This window comes from Pezoporus wallicus, unplaced genomic scaffold (assembly GCF_028554395.1).
Source record: "Pezoporus wallicus isolate ANWC-B61680 ecotype Strahan unplaced genomic scaffold, APGP_CSIRO_Pwel_v1 contig_4816, whole genome shotgun sequence".
NCBI classification, from domain to species: domain Eukaryota; kingdom Metazoa; phylum Chordata; class Aves; order Psittaciformes; family Psittacidae; genus Pezoporus; species Pezoporus wallicus.
The window spans coordinates 1,634,747-1,659,453 of record NW_026640990.1 but is presented as its reverse complement, the minus strand read 5'-3'; the positions used below and the strand labels follow the sequence as shown (position 1 = coordinate 1,659,453).

Below are 24,707 nucleotides of genomic sequence, written 5' to 3'. Positions count from 1 at the left end.
TTCAGATTGACAGCCTAGTGCTTTTACCCTCTGGACTATCGCATTGCACATTGTTACAGGGTCATCCATGATAAAAAAGGATAAGGGACCTCCAAAGAGACATGACTGTTACCTTATTGTCTGTGGAGCTTTTACCTCTGTGCTACTACTGCAAATCTATTCACATAGACTGCAACAGGTGCTAGAATTATTGCCTAGACTACAAGGGCAAGTAGTATAGAGCTTGAAGTCTGTGCTTTCATGTCAGTTCTGTTTGTGGCATCACACAGGGTAGCAGAGTTAGATGAGATGATGTTAGATGTTTTGAAGCGGAGAGTGAAGACAGTGTCTTGTTCTTCTCTGTCATAGCCAGAATCTTGTAAAACAATTTTTATCTTTTTATCTCAGCTTCTCCTTTTTTTCTGTTTGCATTTTTATTAGGAGCTCATTTTAATAACCGGGGGATTTCTTTATACAAGTCTTGTGTACCATTTGGCAAAAATACTGCTTGACATCTCGTTTGTCACTCTGTGAAACTTGCTGGTTCTTTATTTACAATACTTGTATTACCCTGAAGTAGAGGGCCAGGGAAGGCCTGGGCCCTCTTGTGCTAGGCACTGTATATATGTCAAACAGACATGTCAGTGCCTCACTGTTTAAAACCAGAGAATTTCCTCAGATTTGTGGTGTGTCTCCATCAGAGAAGAAAATTAGCCAGATTAATCTAAACTTATATTTACATTTTCTGTGTGGTTGATGCATATAGCTTTAATATCAGCTACAGTTTATGCTTTATGTCTCCCTTTGCAGCTTCAGAAGTCACTCCAATTTGATGATAAAATTTTGGTAGTAAAATGCTATTTCCAGTAGCGACTCAATGTTAAGATGGACTAATGTAAGTCTTTTTCTAGTTCTGACTTTGAATAGCTGTTGAAGAATAGCATCATTATGAAATTGTTGCTTTGTAGCTATAGAATAGGAGGTTGATATAACTGGAATAGAAATTACTTTTACTTCAGTGTATGCTGGACTAAGTATGACTCATTGGTATGATCTGGATTTATGAAGGAGCTCTTTTCTGAGGATTTTAGATAGGTGATACACAGGAAATGGAAACAGAAGGTAGAGGGTGAATTTCTTTCAGTCCTGGAAATGACACAAAAAGGCAGAGGGGAAGGCCATTCAGAAGAAAATGCCTGTCACCAGCTGAGAAAACCAAATGGACATAATCTGTGGTACTATTTAAAATAGGTTTAGTAAGAGTTTGGGAGCATCTTTGGACTTTATTAGGCAATTATATATAAAATGCATGTCTTGCTCCCCTGTCATATACATATGTAATCTTACAGTCTATTGAAAAGTTGTTTAATTCTATAAATAGAAAGCCCATCCTAGGATAAAGAGAGCTTACTAATACAGCTCCATTTGGCACTTCTGTCTGTCCCAGAAATATCCCTAGCTGCCCAGTAGCCATCCAGGCATTCTTAATTTTCATTTATTTCCTGTTCTTGGTATCTGAAGTAAAAGCCTCCTGTTGTTAAATAGGTGCATATTCACTTTGAGAAATTTTTCTGCTGCTGTTGGTGGTTAGAATAGTCTTGATGTGAAGCACATCTAAGTTCCATCACTGACAGTTTTAAAATATTTTCTCTGCAAACATAATTCATGAGACTAAGCAATGTTATTGAACAACATGCTGTGAGAGAAGGAAGGATACTGAAAATAGGAAACAGATGAAAAATATAAAGTAGAGAGGGTGGGAGCCAGTCATCCACTAAGTAATCTCTTGATTGAAGAGGTTTTGGAGAAACTTGGCTAAGACCAGACTCTGACAACATATTAAAACTCCAAAACTCCTACAGACTTTGTTTGCACATGGCTGTACAGCTCTGAAAAATATTACTGTAAACATTACACAACAGAGAGCTTTCATAATTCTGTCAGTCATATTTCTGGTTGGATCTGAGATTTGCATGTTGGTATTAGGGAATACATCAATCTTTAAAGACATTTTTGCTTTATGCAGTCCAAAATGTCACTTTAATTCAGCCATTCGGATGCTTGCTTGACAAAACAGAGTGATGAAGCTCATTGTCATGCAGTTTAGCTATGTCCTCATTTGAGATCAAAGTGGAGGGTTAACTTTTTTCTACGTGTTCCTTTCATTCCTCATTTGCATCAGGCAGATAATGGTTTTACTAGCAGCAGGAATCCCTATTAAAGTAACTGTCATATTTTGTCATCTACACAATTCATTGTTTAGCAATTCATTTGGTGCAAGATGAAGGAAGAAAGACAAGCTGGGCACAGAAAGCCAAACCACCTTAGACTTCATGAAATTCTGTCTTGGTCAAACTGCAACCTTACTGTTGCCTCTTCCAAACCAATTATTTTGACATGCTCCACTGCAGAAGTTACAGTGTCTAACACAGCCAAGGAAAACACTGTTAAGCCAAATTCTGAACTTGATTGCATTCCTTCCATGGACTTAAATAGATGTCCTGTGAACATTTATTCCATAATAAAATATGCAATCAGATTATCATAATTAATGTATGTACCTTGGACTAGGGGAGGAAAATCCCTAATTTAGACATGCAAAATTTTGCAACTCACTGTGGCTAGGTGTGTAGCTCACTACAACCTCTGCTTCTGAAAATAAGTCTATAGTTATCAAGGAAGGAATAGAGACAAAAGTAGAGCTTTGAAATGGAAGTAAAGCACCCTGCAGAATAATTTTGCTCTGCAGCTTGACGATCCATAAGGAGCTGTGCTGTGAATCAAAGATGAATGAATATCGTAAACTAAGAATCAGAACCGTGTTCATCTAGATAAAGCCTGGCTAATTACACCAACCAGAGTAATGATGATTTTCATACATAATTTATGCACCTAATCTTTGTTACCCAAGAATATTTATTAGATATGAATGTGTAAGCTGATTTTGAAATTCTACCCTAAGCTCCTAAACCACTGATCATGCTACCAAACTGGTAGAAATCCTTATGATCCACTGTTACTTTCCTCCCAAATATAATTAACTACCTGAAAGAAATAGGAATGAACAGAGGAATAGCATTTGTTGGAGTACGTGTAAACAGTGTGCTTCAAGGCCTTACCTGAAACATTATTAAAACCTGCATGCTCTGGAAAAGTAATCCTGCCTTAGCTTGGTGCTGCTTGCACCAGTAAATGGTGAACGCCAGATCTAGATGAGATAAAACAGCAGAGAAGCAGAGTGCCCAAAAAGGAACTGACAGAAACATTGCTCACAAGTTTAACAGGTAAAAGTATCACTAACCAGCAATGTCAGTACCACAGGCAAATCTGCAGGCTGTGTTTTGCAGGGTCCTTTTGGTTAGATAGAAAGTGTTCATTCACAGTTCATGGTGCTTGCTTTGCCTTCTGTAACTGGAACAATGGAGACTTTCCACTGGATCCTCTGGAATGTAGTACAAAGAGCTGAAGAATTTATTAAGATGGGACACACCCCACTTAGCATTCCTGATGCAGACTGAAAGCTCTCTAAACCCCACCTGTTGATCAGCAGGGTGAGTAGCTCAGAAGGTGAAAGGCTTCTCCACAGGAGCATGTCAGCTGGATAGGAAATACTAATTAGCCTTCTCTTCCTGCCTTAATACCTTCTTTCAAGTGCCAGTTACCGGTCACAGTCTTTGCACATTGAAATCCCACTCCATACACACACGTGCTGCATAACTCCTTGGGGATGCAAAACCTGTCGTCAGACAACAGATCAGCTTGTCCACAAGGCAGTGCTTACTCTGTGTGCCTGAAAGACTGTTGGGTGAATGTTGACAAAGTAGGTTATACACCTGGTATTACCGCTGGCAAGAGGTCCAGATGGCATTTCTGTCACAACAAGAAACAAGTTCTGTGAATGTCAAAAAGCTTTGAGTTTTCCTGTTGTAGAAGTAGTCCTGTGTAGAAGTCGTCTTATTTTTCTAGCAGTATTTGGAATATGCTGCTGAGTGGGATGGTCCAATAAATATGCTTTACCATTTTAAAAAATTGTGGAGGGATTGGGAATCTAAATAAATAATTTTCCCTCTGCCAAAAAAAAAACAACAAACCCAAACCAAAAAAAAAACAACCCCAAACCAAAACAACCCAGTAGTTTATCCAAAGATAATTGAGGCTGCTTGAACTATGCACTCTGCTGAATGAGATCACAGACTCCTGCCTTTATCTGGAATGGAAATTCCCCAAGAACAGCTTTTCTGGTAGTAGTTGGGAATTTTTGAACCATTTCAGCCCAAAATAGAAGACATGATGTGATGAAGGTGAGTGGCATTGTTTGGATCTGCATACACAGGTCAATTTAAATGAAGAGTCATTCACCATGGGCAAATTAAGGTTAACTGGCTATGGTTATTAATTTATTAAAGCTCTTTCTAAATAACCTGCTTCTAAATCAGCTTCTCAAACAGCTTCTAAGATTATGGGACATTCTTGTCAAAACCTTAATTCAGTGCACCCTTCTTGATGTTACATTTTCTTAACTTAGCAGTATTTTTAGATATACCTTTCAGGATGTGTTGGCTCATAAACATTATTGATGTTTAATGAAGACTTTCTCTAAGTTTTCAGAACATAATATCTTTGTCTTTTGTGTAATGTTTTTTAAAATATTTTTACTTCAGATTCTTGCTAGGAAATTGTACAGGTTGGGAAGGGGAGCTGATGAAGCAGTACTCTGTGGGGAAAGAAGACTATCAGTCCAGCTTTGTATATAGCACACCCAGCTGATCTGACTTCTTTCTGACCAGAAATTAAACAAGCTTGTGAGCCTTAGAAGAGCCACTCAGGGTTTACTTGGCCTCCTGGTTCATCACAACAAGCTTGTGGTTCATAGGGGAGAGAAGTCAAGTAGATCACTGAATCCACCCATGTTGCATTAGTAGTGTTAGTAGTCACTGTATTTTTCTCAACAAATGGTACTGTTTCAATGTTACTTTCAAGTCTTAAATAGCCTTTAGCTACAGACAGTAAGTAGTTTAAACATTACGTTTCTATTATTTCATTTTTTTCTGTAAACAGGAAGCCACTCTAAAGTCACATAAAAAAAAATGATATTGTACAGTTATGGAAAATTAGTATATGGAAAAAAGACAAAAACGTACTTTGAAAACTTTCCGTCTTACTATTGCTATGTGCCCTGAAGCCACTGTGAGATGTGTGGGAAGGTACTCAGCTACATTTATGCACTATAGGATTATAAAGCTGATGGATGTAAAATTCACTTAGAGGGATGCTTTTACCTTTAGAAAACCATATATGTCACTAGCTTGTGCTTTGTCAAATAAAATCGGGGGGGGGGGGGGGTATTATACTCTGCAAGCTTTAAGTGGGACATTTTTGAAGATTGTTGTACCCACCATCAGCACTTGCATCGTAACACTATAAAGTGCAGTCCTTGTCTTCAGCCATATCCACATCCCTCCTCAGTAAAGATAAGCACTAAACCAAGATGCTTCCTTTTTAAAAATTCGGGTTGTGTTGCTTTTAATTATTATTCTGCTAGTCTTCACAATCTTCAACATAACAAGTTTTCCTTTTTGGATTTGAGATTACGTCAGTGGTTCAAATTATTTCCTGTTAAAAAAATGGGGTTCCTGTGGCTTCGTAAGGGAAGTGGCATCTCTGTGATCGATTGAAAAGCTAGGAAAACAAAGCTTAAGGTATTACATTTTAACACATAAAAAAAAGAACATCTTCAGTCTATAACTTCCCTTGCTTCCTGAAACATCCAGCAATTTACGTACCTGTTAAACGTGACAAGATTGTATTTTAACTGCCATGTCTCTAAATTTCCAGGGATCCTGCTGGGATGCCTTGCAGGATGTTGCATTATGCGCTAAACGCAATACAGCATATTACAGAAGAAATTTGCATTGCACTTTCTCAGAGGAACTTTGCTTCTATTCTTTTTTTATTCACTTGGATCTTGAAAGGAGTTCTTCACTTTCTGAAGTCTGAAGCCTGTGCTTTTGTTTATTCTCTCGCAGAGCATGGATGAATGCTACACGTACAAAACAGTTATGGATAAGGACAGTGTTTGAGTAATTGATGCTATATGATGGATGGCTAATGCTGGGCCATCCAATTGAAACAGATCAACATTGGGCTGTATGGCTCCTTAAAAGTTTAGATGTAAAAGTAATGGCACAATACCTAACGTCATTCTTGCAAATTTAATTCTGATTTGACATCTCTGTCACCGTGTACATGTGCTGTGTTTCGTCCTCTTTCATACAGATGCCTATGTGTATTATACTATTCTAGCATCTGTAGGCAAAGCATGGAATTGAATACCACATACTTATGGTTTAGAGGCAGGACTGCTATTTGCCGTCAAACTGGCAGTTTGTGTTTTAGTGATCAGAGGAAGAATTACTCCCCTGGTATTCTGATGGCCAGAAACAAAAAGAACTCAATAAACAAATGCACATTTAAAGAACAGTTATATGTAAGCCTGTATCAATGTAATAAGTACCCTAATTTAAAAACACACAGGAGCAGAAGAGTCACACATCTGTCAGATCAGTGATAGAACCTCAGGACTTACTCAAAGTCAAAGCTATTTTAAGTTGCTTAATATCACAGGTGGCTGCAGGCCACTAACTGCCAAACTGAAAGTCACAGTATTGTCTCAAATGCCCTTTTAGTCAGGGCTTATTGTTGCTGAACCAATCAAAAGCCCTTCAAAGTTATAAAGCATTGCAGTCTTAGTTATATACAATGAACTGCATTAAGCAGAATGAACTTGAAAGAAAGAGCATCTTACCATAGTGGCCAATAGCAAAAGACACAAAGCCCTCAGTTTATTGCTAACGCTTGTAGGGGGAGACAAGACAAATTGTTTTTGTATGAGGAGGTGAGAAGACTGCACAGAATGTAAAATTAAGGAAGCTGATTGCTGTGAAAATGTGAAAGGCTATATTGATAAGTGAGATCTGCCTAGTTGAAACACAAAGAAACATCCTACCTTATGAAACTGCCTTGAAGTTAATTAGAATTTGAAAAAGAAGTAGGGAAGAGGAAGGGGAACCTTTGAAGAAACTTGGCAGTTCCAATCCTGCAAGCACTTACAAGCTGAGTGTTACTTTGCTGCAGGGAGTTGTCCTGCAGAAGTCAACAGAACTGCTTAGGCACACGGCCTGCCAGAGTACTAAGGATCAGTACCTCAACAGTCTCAGTTTTAATTTGCATTAAGGTTATTAAAACTTGATACCAAACAACTTACTCATTTGTTTCTTAAAAACTGTTGTAACAAAACAATCAAGGTTTGTTATTATATGACTCACTTCTCTGCTTCCATTTCACTTGTGTAAGATACATAGCACACCCTATCTTGGCACAGTATGTGATGCTAACTGAGAATAGACTGAATAGATCTAACAGCTATTTTTAGATGAAGATTATGAAAAGAGAGATTACTATTAGTCATACCACACAAGATTTAGAGAGCTGCATAGTTTTATAGCTATGCCAACACATCTCACTAAAAAGCCGCATCCACATTTTTACTCTCATCTGTATAGCTGGTGTACATAGATGAGTTATGCTTCTAACAGGCTAAGCTGCAAGATATTTCTTTTGTAACAAAGGGCTGAAAATTTTTCATTTAGGTGATGTGGAGTTGGGGCAAGGAATGGAATAGATCTTCCTTCTAAGCAGGAACCAGAGCATTCACGCTCACTCTCGAGAAATTCCCCAGAAGCCTTGTCTAGGGCAATCTCCAAGCATTGGCTATATACTTCCTGTTATTTCCCAGCTGAAAATCTTTTACATTTGGCTTATTTTCATCACCTGGGTGTATGTAGCTTAGCAAGAAGGACCAGTTGTCAGTCTTCTTCCTTGAAGAACTTATATATATGAACAGCAGTCTTAAAAAAGCATTAAGTAGAAGGAAAATTTCTGGTGTTAATTGAGGTAACATTCCAATGTGGCCTGGCATACCTGAGACTGAGGTAAGCTGGATAGCCTGAAGTGCTGGTAGCCCTTCTGTTCTTGTAATACAGCTTTCAGTACAGGGTGTCCTGAATTGTAAGTGTTTTGACTGTCTGCCCCATGGAATCTCTGTGCTGCTGTAGCATCATGTCTCTTAGTACCTAAGAGAGGTAGATTAAAGCTATTTTGGGTGTTCTCACATGTCTTGTAATCTCCTTTCTTAACTACAGATGAAGCATAGCCTGAGAGGCCACTTGAGAGTGTTTCTGCAGCTTGCCAGGTCAGCTCTGTTTAATATAAACGGAAGCCCTTCAAGGTGTCAGTGGCATATTTTGCAGATGCCATGAGTGTTCATTTAAGGCAGGTTGTCTCATTAAAAGCAAAAGCAGAAAGGAGAAAAAAAAATTAAACCCTGGTAGTAAATTGAAAACAATGAGACATATTATTGAGGAAAATGGTAACTGCAAAAAGGGAATTTTCTTTAGGCTTGGTTAGTGATGCAAGAAAAGACTTTCATTTCCAGTTTCTTGCAGTTCTCTGTCTTTACATTTATCAGCTGACACTGAAAGGTGTAAAAATCACCATCAAAGATAGTCTACACCACAGAGCAAACATACCACTCTCTAGGCAGTTTCTTTCTCTGTTCCTGTTTCATGTCTTCTGCTAATGTGTCACATGAAATGGTGTATTTTCTGCCAGTGATTTGTCCTACTGGGTTTTATTTCTTTTCTTTGCTGTTTTATTGAATTGTATTATATTTTCTAGGAAAATCCATGATTTTCCCTTTCAGCAGTATTATAGAAAGTGACACAATTAGATGCTCAGAGGGCTGGAGCACCTGTGCTATGAAGACAGGCTGAGAGAGTTGGGCTTGTTTAGCCTGGAGAAGACTTGATGGAGACCTTAGGGCAGCTTCCAGTACCTAACGGAGATCTACAAGAAAGCTGGAGAGGGAATTTTTGAAAGTGTATGTGGGGATAGGAGAAGGGGGAATGGCTTTGAACTGAAAGAGGGGAGATTTAGGTTACATATTAGGAAGAAGCTCTTTACTGTGAGGGTGGTGAGACACTAGAACAGGTTGTCCGGAGAAGCTGTGGTTGCCCTATCCCTGGCAGCATTCAAGGCCAGGTTGGATGAGGCTTTGAGCAACTTGGTCTAGTGGAAGGTGTCTCTGCCTGTGGTAGGGGATGTGGAACTAGATGATCTTTAAGGTCCTTTCCAACACAAACCATTCTATGATTGTATGATTTAGGAAACATTAATATACATTTCCTCAACTTGTTCACAGTGGTAGAGGAACTGATATGTCTTCAGTCCAGGCATAACTACTTGTATTCATATGGGCATTCACCAGTTCAGTGTGACTGTACTGGGGTGGGGTTTCAAAGCATGTCTTTCCTCATTTCAGTAGGTCGTGCTCCTGTTTGCTAAATGAGGAAGCTAAATGAGCTGACATGAGCCTCAGTGCTTAAAAAGCCTGTGAAGGCTTGTTGGAAGCATCTGTACAAAAATCCACTTGGAAAATTTAATGGGGAGACTTAAATGCTGTTTTCTCTGTAAAGGAAGCATATTTTCTAATAATCCTTATTGTCCTTTCATTTTCTTGTAAGAGCGTATTATAGTCTACTTTTGTAAACGTGTATTATACTGTATTTTCTTTTAATATTTTCTTCTATTCCAGGGATCCTGAAAAGAAGAGAGTATTCACTCCTAGTATTTTAGCATATGTCTAGTGCTAGCAAATACTTGATTCTCTGAAAAGTGGAAAATATAACTTGTTGATTTCGGGGTTGGGGTCAGGAAGGGGTCAGGCATAACTCAAGTTCTGATTAAAAAAAGATACCCTAGCTAATGCTGCAAGCTACTGCATTAACACCTCTCAGTTCTATAGGCCTCCCTATGTATTTTTGTCTGACTTGTAAATGAGTTCCTTGGGGTAGGAAAGCTGTGTCCATCCATCTGTTTGTACAAGCATTCTTGTTAGTATTTTAACACTCAGCCATCCAAATGATGCCTGATCCCTATTCTGTCCCCCTCTGGAGTGTAGCTGAGCGGGCTTGGGTGGGAACACTTGCTGTTCTCAAGGTGGTGCAGCAGCTGCACTTTGTACACTGCCTCCCAGAACTCCTGCTAAGTAGTAGTTACTCTGAACCCAGTGCAGACTTAATGTTTAGGGCACAGCTGTCACTATCGTACTATATATTCACCCAGTATACAGATCTGCTCACAACAAAGCGTAGTAAGAATTCTCCATAGCGCATTGAAAGCAACATGTGGTACTTCCAGAGTGCCCACTTGCTTTAAGCTGGGAATATTGGAAGTCAGATGTCTGCCTCATAAGAAATCTGTGAGGGCTGAAAATTCACGTATCTGAAGCAGCAAGTGTTCCTCTGCTTTTCTGAGGGAAAAATACATGGCTTCTCAAGGTGAAGTCTGTGCTTGGGCTTGAGGTGCTAAAGCAATGCTGTTAAAACTAGGTGTCAGTGGTATCCTGGCTTGGATTTTGGAAATTAGTTGGCAGAAATAGCTATACCCTGACTCTCTGGGGAAGATATCACTGTAGCCTTGAATAAAGGTGTTTGCAGCACCTAGCATCTGAAAGCTAATGTTGTAATCCAGAGCAAGTGAGTTACAAAGGTTTTCTGAAATAGTTCTGTCTAGATCTTGCCCAGAGAAGTTCTAAGAAAAATACATTGGTGGTCAAATTGGAAAATGCATATTTGGTCTAGATAGTACTGTATTTCTTTACTTTCATTACTGCTGTTAATAGAAGAGAGGCTGAGATGGGGGCAAACTAGAATTTACTGTGTAGACAGATCTGGATTTGCAGTCTGTTTCCAAGAGTTAATTATCATTCACCCTTCATTTATAAAAGTATTTTTCAAAAGCTTTTTAAATAGAAAATAATCCTGAAAGATTTCTCAAAGACACAGTGAGATCTTCTCTGCTTGTGATTATATTTAGTAAATTTTCAGTGGATCAAAGATGAGTTTTCAAAGGAAAATACCAACAGATAAACACTTTACATTCCATTCCTTTCTGCTGGATCTTTAAAAATGGGAACAAGATAGTCTTGAATGTGCCTTGGCACTTCATATCTGGCTGTTCTGTATCCATCTGTACACTGGTATTTTGTCCCCAACAATTACTGACTGTTCTTAATGTCTGCTGCAAACACACACTGTGGGTTCACTTGAAAATCTCAGAGAAGTCTGTTAGCTTCTAACTAAAATAGGTGTAATTTTGTACTTTGATTTGAATGTTTTAAACAGATTACACATCCAGGCTCTTTCAGTAACTGTATAGGTAGGTTTGCAAATAATCCATATTCTTCATAGGCTTCTGAATTCTGTGTACTTCACACCATGCAGGTCAATGAAATTACATAGCATAGAAGCTAATGTTTGTATAATAGGCTGGGAAAACGATGCTTGTAATACGAGTCTCTCGTTTCTACTAATCTCTTTCTATGAGCGTGCATTAGACAGCAGAATAAAACTGCATAATTGAAACTACCAGGAAGCATTTTCCCCACTGCTCAGTTTCTTAACACCAGAAAAATACATCAGGGAATGGCGCTGCCATCATCAGTCAACTCTACTTTGCATTAGAACATTGTATCTGTGGCTGTCCTTCACTTGGAAAGCATCGAGTTCTGATTGGTTTTATCTGTAATGAAAAGGAATAGAAAGCTGTCTCTTCCAGTCAGATCAGTTCTGGGATGTTTTTTACAGTGCCTAATTCCAAAGTAATCTCTATTTTTATGTAGAGTGTCCAAGTATTCAGGGTGCTGTGTTCTAGTATCCCGATACTAGAGCCTGTGTTCTAGTAAGATGACAACTGCTATTGTCAGATTACACTGTCAATTAGACTGCCAACATCAATACTGAGCACCTTTAGTGGGTTGTTAAGAAAGGATTTTTTTTCTGGTTTTTTCTTCTTTATCTTTGTCAGGGGAAGAGAATAAAGAAGCAGTCTAGGGAATTGTTTTGGAACGACTTTTTTAAGTGTTTGGAGTTCATATTGGGGAAAGGTAGGTTAAGGAATTTCACTTAACGTTTGATGATGAAAAGTGTGTGGATTTGTGTTGGGTTTTGGTTTCCTTAGGAATTTAACTTCCCATTTGTCTGGCTGAATTCACAGGAGAATTTTGGCTCATAATCAGACACATCTTTATTTTATGTTCAATGTGGTGAAGGAACAGACTTTTTGACTGTAGCCTTTGCTGTAGTATTTTAGATTATCCTAGGGTTTTCTTAGAAGTGAGGAATATAGGGGAGTGTCTAAAAATAAGAGCAAAGACCGGTAGCTTATGGCCATACCCTTTAAGTACTGAGTGCTGAAAACAGAGGACAACTCTAATGTGCTCACTAAAATCTGATGGTATGTGAAAGCTTTTCTGTTTTAGTTGGAGTTCCCTAATGGAGTCAAGTTTCATTAAGTAGCTATACCGTATCAGTGTCATCCTGGTGCAAGCAGAGATGACTGTGTAAAACTGAGGTCAGGACACTGTCCATTCAGAGAGCATGCAGTTCACAAGACATCTGGAGGTAACAAAATGTGATGCCATAGTGAATGACCAGACCTTTTGAGCTGTTGTCTCAGTAGTTGGGTTTGTAGTTGAAGCATTGCGGCTTATTTCTAAAAGTGCTGGTCTGCCTTTGGAGAGTCAGGTCCAACAGGTTGATGAGGTCATCTCGGGTATATAGTAATCTGTCTTGGTAATGGAGCTGTAGTTGTATGTGGGTAAGGGTAAGCAGAATGGTTTTCTGTCAAGCTTGCTATGAAAGATGCAAAGCATGTCCAAGGCCCCTCACACACATTCACTTTCTGTCTGCTCAATATAATGAATCAGTTTGGGAAAAACAGGGTTTAGGAGGAAAAATACAATAAAATCATGCAGCAGTTCATTCGTTTTCTGCTTCTGAGTAATGTATCTATATAGTAATCCAATATAAATAGTAATTGTTATTTCCTTGAGGAGGAGATAGTATGTGGTAAGGGAACCACTGCATTGGGCTTAACCTTTCAAAATGGAAGTAATAGCAAGTAGATGTTGTCCTGAAATGTGAGTTAAGTTTGAGTGTAATTTCTGTAAATTTTGTTGTTCCACCCGTACAATAACAGATACAGCTAATGTTGTATCTATTACTGTATTTATTTCTTCATCTATTCCTTATTAAAAATCTGGTTGAGTTCTCTGTGAGAGCTTTACGTACAGAATGACTTATCCTGATACGACTTTTTTTCCTTTTCCCACGCAGATCACCCCTGGCAGTAAGGCAGCACAGTCACAGATGAACCAAGGCGACCTTGTGGTAGCCATTGATGGAGTCAACACTGACAGCATGACCCACTTAGAGGCCCAGAACAAGATCAAGTCAGCCAGCCACAACCTGAGCCTCACTCTTCAGAAGTATGTTGATATAAGTTAAAGTCCTTGTATTAACTAAGGGCTTCCTATGAAACTTGTGACTAAGTGATATAAGTGTTTTTTCTGTCTGTTAGATTTACTTGATGTGTTCAATGCACAGATATGAGACAGAATGCCGAAATCTGCTTTAATTCTTGTCGAAAGCAGCATAGATTCTTACAGAAATCATTATGGTTGATATGTTGAGTGTATCTGTATTGAATTTAGCCTACCTTATTCAGGTGTAATCCTGTATCCTTTCAAGCTTCTTAAAATCTGTTAAAGCAGAATACATAACAGGTGTCTCAGCTCTTCCTGGTTAATGTTACTTCCAAGGAAACCTACTCTCAAATCAGATAACCTTGCACAGAGATTTTGTGTTATAGTTGCATTAATATTTAAAGATCCATGATGTTATAAAGCAAAGTAATTGCTATTTTTATTGCATTCTGGAGAAGGTAATTTTTCCAGAGGCTAGGCAAAGACTGGTACAGAAAGCAGGTTGTAATGTGGAAGTATAATTTCTGAGAATATACCAGAAAATCTCATACATGGATGTGCAATAGAGCTAAAACAGTATCGAGAACAGGCTAACACCTAAGGGAAAAAGACCTTTACCTGAGGTTTCCAAGACAGAGCGGGGTACTTTAAAGCAAAATGTATGGCTGAATTTTCCACATGACTTTGTAACTCCCATGTTTGCCTGTAAGTGGGCATTCCAGATAATGTGTAAAACAAGTACACAAAGTAGAAAGATGCTAACAAAATTGCAACACATTTGTTAGCTTCTGTGAGAACACTGGGTACACTTAGGTATTTCCTAGAAAAGAGTTTAAATTAAAACTTTCCAGATGTTCCAGATTCTCTCAAAGAAAAATCTTTGAGATTTTTCTCAAAGGGCATGCTGTAGCTGTTTCAGCGAATGCAAGTGAGGCAGGGAGACGTATGGAGTAACTTCTGCTGCCTCATAGGATGTGCATGTGTGCCTCTAGTGTGCTTAGGCAAGGTTTTCAGCCAGAAAGTTTTCAGCCAGAGTGAGAGAGACCAGGAGCCTAATCCTAAATGTACTGAAATGGACGTTATATTAGACACCAGAAGAAAATGATATTTCCAAATTGTTGAGGGCAGATGGGGTGCCATTTTGATGTGTGTAATTGAACTCCTATAGCCCAGTCCAGCTTCTTTTTCTCGGTTCTAATGAATGCTAGTGATATTATGAGTATATGTATGATAACTTTTTAAAAATATTTACATTGTTCTGGATTATTTTGGATTTGAAAGTTAAGGAAAATAATTTCTGATAATTTATTTTAGAACTTCTATCTGCTTTTCTGTTGAATCCCTGTGTTTTTTCATGGAAAGAAAATGTTTCCTTTTGTGCTTAGGCTTGTTGCATATTTGAGGTTAGGTTTCCTGAATATTGGACCTGAAAAAGGTCCAGTGGCTGTCTCTGTGGCTTGGCATTTAAAACTACAGATAATCACCTCTCCTTCCACACAGAGGATGGATTCCCAAATCTTTGACTAACAAAACCAGATTATCCTTATGCATATCACAGATGCAAGTCGCTAAAACCATAATTTTGATCAAGTGCTGGCAGGGACATCTCATGTGAGTAATTGTTGTACTTTTGTACTTGCTGACGTCTAAATTGCAAGAAATCTAGTTGCCACATCATAAAAAAAAAGGTGATTTACCGCATCCAGGACAACTTATTTATTGTTGAATGATTAAAGTAATTGTTAGTTTTCTTAAAATATTTTCAGAATGCTGAAGACTTATTTATTGTGGTATACATTACTCTTTGTCCACATAATTCTAGTGGAAGTGGCATTATTTACTGCTTTCTTGCTCATCTATTGTTTTGTTTCTTTTTTTTAAGGCTTGCCTTGTCCCGCAGCTCCAAAACAGTAGTATGTGATTCAGATAATCAAGTTATGTCAATAATGGACAGCTGAAGTAAGCTGTAATGGGGCGTTCCACAGACTGAAATATGCTTGCATAGATAATAGATGTAGATGAATTAAGATCCATTTTGAAAAGAAGAAAAATGGCATAAAGTGATTGGAAATACTATTAGGCATTAATAGGTCAGACAACTTCTTTGTTAGCAAATGAGAACTTTCACAAATAATGTTTGTGCTCTAAGTGCATACAATTCATAGAATCTCCTCTTCAGTATGACAGTTGCTTTTTCATGTGAGTTATTAGTTTGCATTGGTGAGTCGTTCAGCCTTGCTGGAGCTGTATGGGAAACACTAAGATTAAAAAGTAATTATTTTTAATAGAGTGTTTTTTCTTAGATGATTAGGGGCTATTCAGAAAGTTGTGCTCAGAAGCATTAAGCTGGCTTTCACTTTGCACAAGTCAGTGTTTGCACAAGCTAAACCCTGTCAGCATGTGATCTCGGCCAGCTGACATATGCATGTCAGTTACGCAGTTCCAGCATCCCAGTGTCTTGAACAAAAAGCATCACCACAATATTTGGGAAGTTAGCTTAATCTCACCTTGAAAAATTATTTTCCTAAGCACAAATGGATTAAATTACTTAAGTACAAAAAGCTTGTGGCAGTTTAGTCACCTGCACAAAATTTACAATGAATTTTTTTTCTCAACAAAAGTAATTTTATGAAAATTTTATTGGTGAGAGGAAAAATAGTTAACATGAAAAATATGGGAGCAGTCACTAATGATAGCAATTTTCAACCAAGTAAAAACAAAACAGGAGAAAGGCAGAATCTCCTGCACTTGGTTACCAGGAAAATGACTGTGCTAAGAGATCATTTTAACTTTTTTAGACATGGCTTGCAGCAATGAAACTGGAATGGAGTGTTCCACTACTATGGAAAAAACGAATCTAGTTTCTGTAAAGATGGTAGAGATGGGTACAGCCAGTTGTCTTATTCCCATAAAAGTCTGGAAACATTGGAAATCCTTTCAAATGAAAAGGCATATATGTGCATTAGGAAATTCACTGTTGTGATGGGAAAACTTAAGCCCTAAATTTTGGTGATCTTGGACATTTACATGAAGTAGTCACGTGGCTCTACACAATATGTTTCAAAGTCATGGAATGCTTTACCAGGCAATCTGTGACTTGGTTTCCCTGTTGCAGCACTGGAAGTATAAATGAACTTGCTTGTTTAGTCTAGGAGGCCATGGAAGGAGCAGTGGAATGTGAAATCTAGACATAAATGCTGTGAGACAGAAAGCTTTTTATTTTTCTAATGGCTCTTGGCTCTCAAGAGCAATGGCCTTTCCTTTTATTGATCCTGGCCATGAAGGTTTCATGGGTATTGTTTATAACCTGACAGCTTGGACAGTATTTGCTGCTACTCACTTTTATTATCACACTCAATTTTCCTGTGGGGTTCTTTTTTCAGGGTGGGGAACTGGTTTTTATATGGCTGTCAAGAAAAACTGTACACCGTGTCAGCACTTGTGCAGGACATCAAATTGCAAGACATCAGATGTAGGAGAAGGGAAACATTAAGAATGCCCATTTGTACTTGCCTCCCTACACAGTGAGAGTCTGCACTCTGTGTACCAACTTAGTTTTAATTCAAGTACCATCAGTTTGCACTGTTCAAGGTGCACTAACACAGCTCTTCAGTGAGTGCTTAGTGCACAGTGCTGGCCTGAGTTTTATTATCCATGTAAAAGTCTCATAATGGGTTCAGGAATTGTGGATGTCAAGTTGATTTTGGTTTTTTTTCTGACAGCTTCCTTCCCTAAACTCCCTGTTAAATTTGTTTTTATCACTTCACCCATGCTATGTTTTCATGTGAAACCAGAAAATTAGGATGGAAGTCTCACCAGCTGTGCCAGAGGTTTGATCAGGCAGACAGAACTTGTCTTTTTACTAGTTTGCATGAAACACTGCATTTTAGGACTGCTCATTTTCAGTGTCTGGCTACCTAGTACCCCAGAGCTTGAAGCGTGCTTCCCCGTGCTGCTTTGGGGAAGTTAAAGGATGCAGACAGGCAAGTGGCAGGGATTTGAATTATTTGGACCATTCTTGGAGAAAGAAACATGTGATCCAGAGATGTGGGAAGTATGGACCCTCCAGATCACCTCTGCTTCCTTCAGTGTAGAAGACAAAATAGATCTAGGAAGTGAGTTCTCTTTGTTGAAGAAAAGAGAGCAGCAGTGAAGGGAGAAGGAAAAGAAATTTCTTTGCAATGTGCACTGTTACCCAGTAGAACTCCATGAGGCATAATAGTATTGAGGCGAAAAAGGCTGATACTCTAAACCATTAGATACTTAAATAGATGCAGCTCTTTCCTTAGAAACCTACATTAATGTAGATGTACTGATGGGGATTGGTGCAAGTTCTGCAAGACCATGCTATGGAAGGCTGTGATCATACTCTAATGACCTGGGTTGTGGTGGAAAAAGACATTGGTGTGCTTTTAGTCTTTTGTGACTTCCTGGAATTTAGTTCTCAATCATTTTTCAGTATCAGTTTCTAATCAGTTACTTGAGCTACACAGCTGCCCCAGGCATTTTAGTTCTAGGCCAGTCAAAGTTCATCTTCAACTGGCTGGCTGTCCCACACATACTTGTCCATGAACTTATTATCCTGCACTTCATAGGTGAAAAATGAAATGCATGCAAAATCTGTTATCATTCCGTACAAATGGGTTTCTTTTTAAAATTCACAGTAAATGCAATGCACTAGAGTGCAATATTATTTGTCAACAGGTTTCAGTGGAGTATCCGTAACACTCATTTGATCTTAACTTAAGGAATCTGATCAGCCTCCTTGGAAAGGATTCACCAAATGTACTGGCTTGGTTTTGGAAAGTGCTGTAACATGAGCGTGCCTCATTCTGCTGGCACAAGCATTCCTGGAACACTCTAAGGCTCCTGCCTTGGCGTCTCCCTGTGCTGCTAGAGAGGAGCAGGGGCTGTGCAGCCCTTCTGTGCTTGGTGTGTGTGTTGACACAGCCTTTCCCTCCCAGGGCATGCCGGTGGTGCTACCATTCACTTCCAGATAGGCACAACTGACTGTCTTTTGCTGGAAAATTGTGAGCTAAATAATCCTTTTCTCTAGTGAAAGGGAAAGTCTCAGAAATAAAGCTGTGAGAGACTTATGGTAAATATTTAATAGCTTTCCTTTTTTGTGCAGCTCCAAAAGATGGCTGATCCTGCAGTATTTATTTCAGGCCTACTATAAATAAAGCATGTGGTGACAGCAAACTGCAAGCAAGGGGAATTCAGTGGTTATGGCAAACTGCTTTCTTTTGTCTGAAGCTGTGAATAGTAACCAATTCTGTGTATGTATTAGGTCTGCTGATGGGCGTATTTTAAATCGGAATCAGATTTAGGCTGAGTTTATGATCAGAAGAATTAGAAGAGAGTATCTGTCCCAGTTTAAGAGTAAATTAAAACTATATAAACATTATTGATGAAAGCATAGCCTGAAATAGTGGTACTAAGACTGTTCTGTAGAAATGTTTCCTAAAAGTATTGTAGGACTGTAGCGTTGTAGACAATTGTAGACAAACAGAAAATTAAAATATGGATTTGGAATTTTTTACTTTATGTGATTCTGTTACAGCCATCAGACTAATGATGTTTTCATTCAGAGGCTGCTTACAGACCAGAGGTAGGATTTGAGGCCATATGAATATGACTTTTGGTTTCTTAAAAGGAACACGAATGCTAGTGGTAATTTACTAGTGTTCATGTTCCACATTATGAATATATCTCCTGAAATCTGTTCGTAGAGGGACTAAGTTTTCCCTGGATGTTCCTGGCTTTCTGACTGTAGTCTTCAAGCTATGGAAACTGAATGCCCAGTACCAGATGACTGCTCCTTTGGTGAGGTTGCAGCAACACTTTCACATCAGAAGTCCCACCTGGGACTCAACAGCTAGTGCAGCAGCATTTAAAAGTTTGGGGAACAAGGACCACATCAAGACTCCAGTAAGGATCTCTGAATTACTAGATGCAGAAGTGAGGTGGTTGTGACCATGCAAGACCATGGATTAAGGGTATGAATGCCTGACTCTTATCAAAACACAGTATTTAGCTTGTGTTGACAAAGATGTGCCATTTGTGTTTGATAACATTTCACTAGAAATTATGAACTCTTATCCTATTTTAAAGTACAAATACGTTCATACTGCTGTAGAAATATAGCTTGAAATTCGAGGACACTTCAGAAAAAACAGAGTATCAAAAGAAAAGAAATAAAAAATAAAGCTCTGTTCTTTAATCCATTCCCTTGAGTTCTGCATCATTTTTGTTTAAATATGCCACTATGAGTCTCAGTAGGATTTAATGCTTAAATTAAGAAAATACTGGCTAAATATTAGAAAGAAATAAAGTCAAAACTCATGCAATGTTAGATATTCCATGTGCTGTTCACTGGAATAATTATGACCTAGACTGCCTCAAGTACTCAGATCTGTGACCATGTAGAAAGTCTGTGTTGGAGCTCTCCATTCACTCAGTGAGCGCCTTAGTCTGTAGGTAACTGCATGTACCTGTACTCAGGAGAAGTGTTACAGAACCTACCTTTGGGCAGACAAGAAAAGCAGAGTAGTTAAGTTGCTGACTGTGTGCTTTCCTGAATCACAATGAGATATAATTTTAAAATTTTAAGCAAATTAGTATATAAAGAAGAGGAACACTAATTGTGGATGTGAAATGTGATATAAGTTAGTTTACTTTGCTTAGGCATGTGACTCTTGAACTCTTGAGAGCATCTGCCTCCAGTAACCAAGGTTTCCTCCCTAGACTTCAGATGATGCTCTATATTCAAAACATTAAAAAAAGCATATTCTACTAGTGGATTAAAGAAGCTACCATGTATTACTGTGAGCTGAGAGGTGGTTCTCTCTAACTACTTATGAAATAGAGGAGAATCCTATTGCATGGCCAGTTGTCTTTGTATGTGGGTATGAGAGGACAGTTAACAGATGTCAGGCTAGGATTTGGAAAGGGCTGTGAGTTACTGTCTTTGAGTAGTAACATTTAATGCTGTTAAAATTAACGAGCAGCTTTTTCCATGGAAAATGAAATATCAATGTCAGTCACCGCAATAAATATAAATACATTCCTTACACGAGCAGTTTAACTGGGTGGACTGCTATTTACACTCACTGCATAAAGTGTTCTTGTTAGTTTTAAAAAAGAGTCTGGAAACTGTGGATATGTGCCAAGACCTTAAAGGGCAATGAAGTTTTCATTGCAACAAGATTCTGCTTAGGGATTGGAACTCTTCTGAGTGTATGTCAATTTTCTTTTTCCCCCAAATACCAGCTTAGAGGTGAGGTTAAAAAAATCATTCTTACTTGTCTGAGAAAGATTATTTCTGTGAGGATCTTTTCACATATTACACTGCACTCCACCATGGAAAGGTCAAGCTAGGGAAACATGGGCACATCTCACGAGAGTCAGTGGGCTGACATAGCTTACTAAGTACACGACAGTTGTACTCTTTCAGACAGTTACTGGTTGTATTCTACGAGAAAGTCGATATGTTACCCAAAATGTTATAGTGACAGGAAGGTCACAACGTATTAGGGCTGGGACCTTTTCTTATTGCTTAATATTGATTAGCTTAAGCATGGTTATGTCAAAATGTAAATTACACAGTTGAAGCTGATTGGAATGAATGATAGAGTATTTTTTAGAAATGGAATGAGGAACTGTTCAATCAGATGAAATACTAAAGCTTTACTAGATCAATCCTGTAATGTGTTATTTGTGCATGCGAAGTTTGTGGTTTCCTTTGGATCATTTTTACTATGGTGCTTCTTGCTCCCCAGCCACTATGAAAGCTGCCAGGGCTCATTCTTTTTTCACAAAATTTTAATCATTGATGGTCCCATTGTTTCTTACAGCAAGAGCAGTGATACACCAAGGTCTGTTTTGCCTGGCTTTTAGGCATCTTCATGTCTGTGATCTCCTTGGCTGGAGTCTGTGGCAGCATGGCAGTGCTGAGCACTGGGTATAGGCTGGCCATGTGGAGTTTCAGCATTACTGTAATGACAACTTCAAACAGGACTTGAGTACTTCAAAAGGAAACAGATTATTTTGATAAGTCCTGCCTAACTTTCTTGACTTTCTTTCCAGTCAAAGCTTCTCAGATACAGGCATTAATGGGAACTGCATTGTAGTGTTTTAGCTTGGAAACAGAAGAAGTTAAGACCTAAATGAGGTGTACTGCAGTTAATTTTCCATGGTCACTGATTTTTCACCCATATATGTCAATTAGAAATACTCTAAAAGCTATGTGGCAATAAGGTGCACATCCCAACTAAGAGGAGTTACAGTAAAATCAGCTGAGTAAATATGTTTCATTAACATCTTTGGGAAACTAAAGAAAGTAATTTGTGGTCAGGATGCTCAAATTATCCTGAGTTAAGCTTTTGATTTTTGAAGATGTTGAGTGGCAAGGGAAAGAATAGAATTAATCTGCGTAGTATAGAAATCTAGATTTGGGCAACGCTTGAACTCCTCTGTATGAGCAAAAGGCAGTTACAAAGCTCTATGTTATTTTTCTGTGAATCATCATATCTTTGAATGTTGTGATTCCCTGATTCGAGAGCTGTCTCTTTAGGGTGATGCTCTACAGCAGTCCCCAGTGCTGCTCTGAAGTCTGTACCTGCATTCTTAAAAATTGTTATTTATTATGTTTACTGGGCACGGTTGAGTCACATCTCAAGACCAGGGTATGGTAGGTTACATACAGGTGCTGAATCTTTATTATCTGAGTGCAGCACAATGCAGGGAAATAATTAAGAAATCAGTCATCCAGCTAAGTGTTAATATTTGCATTCACCGTTAACATATAGAGAGCAAAACTGCTGATGGAAATACTTTCCCAGTTTTCTTGCAGGCACAGATGATAACCTGAGAGGGAAAGTAGGTCTCATCCTAGCCCCAAAGTGATCACAGTTGCATTTTAAATACCATCAAGTGTTTCTGGGTTTTGTCTGTGAATCTCATGGGAATCACTAAAACAGGTGCTTGCTGATGTCCCAGGCAGGGCTTAGAGAATTAAACCATGGTATCACAAGTCTCAAGATTTTCTGTGCAAGACTTACAAACAAGAAGCAGCTTCTGTTTGGCTACTTAATTCACTGAAGATTTAAGTGACAGATTACTGATCTTATTAAATGGACACCTCAAATTGATAACCATGTGTAATATTTAGTCTGTCCCTTCTATGCCTCTTACCCCCATCACCCCTGCCAAATGGTCAGGGATACTATTGCATTAAAATAGATACATAGCAAAAGCCCAATTCTACATGCTCTGTTGTTTTGCATCCTGCTATGTGCTTACCTGCTCCACTCCAGAATGACTTGGTTTCAATTAGGTGACAAGTAATTTCATTTTCTAGTGGTTGAAATATTAAGATAACATTATTAAGATGCTCAACAAGGTCTAAATAAGTGCTCATATGTATTAAAATGAAAGGAAAATCTTAATGTAAGAGAAGAAATGCTTATTTTAGCTGTCCTGAGAATTAGAAAGACACTGACTGATGAAGATACAAAATATGAAAAAGCCACATGAAGATGGAAGAGAGCTGTTGTCTCTTAGATCATGTTACCCCTCTGCAAGTACAGTATTGTGCTCCCCTGAGGACATGGGTTAAACTGATAGTGCATTACAGAACTTTCTTGCAGCCCTTCCTGGGACATGCAGCTCCTCTTGATGCAGTTGACTTCAAATGAACCTCTGTTGTGAGTGCAGCTACCAGGATTGAAGTGCTCTTCAAGTCAAGGTATATTTATATAGGTGGGAATAAGTAGAAATTTTGACAGCCATATCAGCAGTGCTGTCAAATTGATCTGCTTTGCAAAACTACATCTATCTTGGTTTGGAACATCACCAAGAAAGAGAACCAGTGTTGAGAAAGAGGGAAGGTATATCTGTGGAAAGGAGGAGAATTAATACCAGAACAATGTATTTGTTCATCATTAAAACTGTTCTGAGTTTTCATTTTTAAATGAGGTTTTTGCTTCTATTTTTTACTTTGAAAATATCGGAGAAAATGTCTAACAGTTGAAATCCAATTGCAATGACAAAACGAATCTTGATGGAACATTTCAATATCAAATCTAAAATTGTCACTGTTGTTTGTGAGATTTGGACTTTCATCTTCCTCATAGCCCTGCTAAGCAAATGCATTCCCTGAAGGTTTGGAATAAAATAATTTTGTAATCAATGGATTAAGATGTAGATCTGGACACACACATTTACAACAGCACCATCATCAGCTGAAAAGCAAACTTGTGTTGCATCTAGCAAAAGAGGGAGGAAAAAATTGACCTGAACTTGCAGATACTTTTCCCAGAGGAGTAATGGCCTTTATGTAAATAATCACTTTATTCTGTAAGTGCATACACTTTCACTCCACAAATTGACTTCACCTCTTCTGCCCTTTTCGCTGTTTCAAGACTCTGCTAAATCTAGCAAGTCTCATCATTCTGTTTTTAAATCTCAAAGCTGTAAATATGCAGGGCTGAGTTATGTAGGAAACTCATTATTTTAAAGTAGCATCTTGAAACCTCAGAGTCAGTGTGAAATAAATATCTTGGTTGGATAGCACTATGAATGACAGATGTAGCTTATCAGTAATGTGGAAGAAATACAGCTTTTTAACATCATCTTCTCCTGTCAGGTAATGAGTGATAGAAAATAGACATACAATAAACAACAGAAGTGATGGAGTAGTTTGGTAAATAAATTCCTGTGCTGCAATACCAGTGTTTTCCAAATATGAGTCAAACATGCAGTATGTGGTTGTTTGCTATACCTCTGTACATGACAAGCGACATTTACAGTGCTGAGCAACTTTGGCACTAAAATTCATAATCAGTGAGCAGAGCAAGGGGTACACTTAATGTGTACTCTGCACAGCTCCGGTCTTGAGTTTGCCCAGGTTCACCCATGTAACTTCAGAGAAATAACTGGGTGTACCCAGAAATGACACCAGTGGAAGGACGATCAGAATCTCCGCTTACATCTTTGTTCATAAATCACCAGTCAGTTTGTGGCAATTCTGATTTTGTTCTGGAGTGCAGCTGATTGTTTTCTTTTTATTTTTTTGCTGTCTTTCATGATACATGTGCATGAATATAATTTATTGTTTCTCTTTTTAAGCTGAAATGGTTGGAGGAAGGGTACAGCACTCTCTCCTGAGTGAAGATCAGTCGGTAACGTGCCTGAGGAAATTTTGTTCTAGGCAGTTAGTGGTTAACTCTTGTTCTTAGAACTTAAAGGTGTATGTTTCTCAGATAATTATATCTTAGGGAGTATATTGTGATAGATTCCAGCTGTGAATATCAGCATTAGTGCCTTTTACAGTTTTCTAGCT

General features: G+C 38.4%; 1 protein-coding gene across 15 annotated transcripts in view; it reads left to right on the top strand.

Annotated features, from left to right (window-relative positions):
* LDB3 (LIM domain binding 3) overlaps positions 1 to 24,707 on the top strand; it is a 123,746-nt gene that overhangs the window by 25,625 nt on the left and 73,414 nt on the right. For all 15 annotated transcript variants that reach the window (XM_057421503.1, XM_057421506.1, XM_057421501.1 and 12 more), the window contains exon 3: positions 13,215 to 13,366. In XM_057421503.1, coding sequence (XP_057277486.1) covers positions 13,215 to 13,366 — 152 coding nt within the window. The remainder of the gene's footprint in view (positions 1 to 13,214; positions 13,367 to 24,707) is intronic.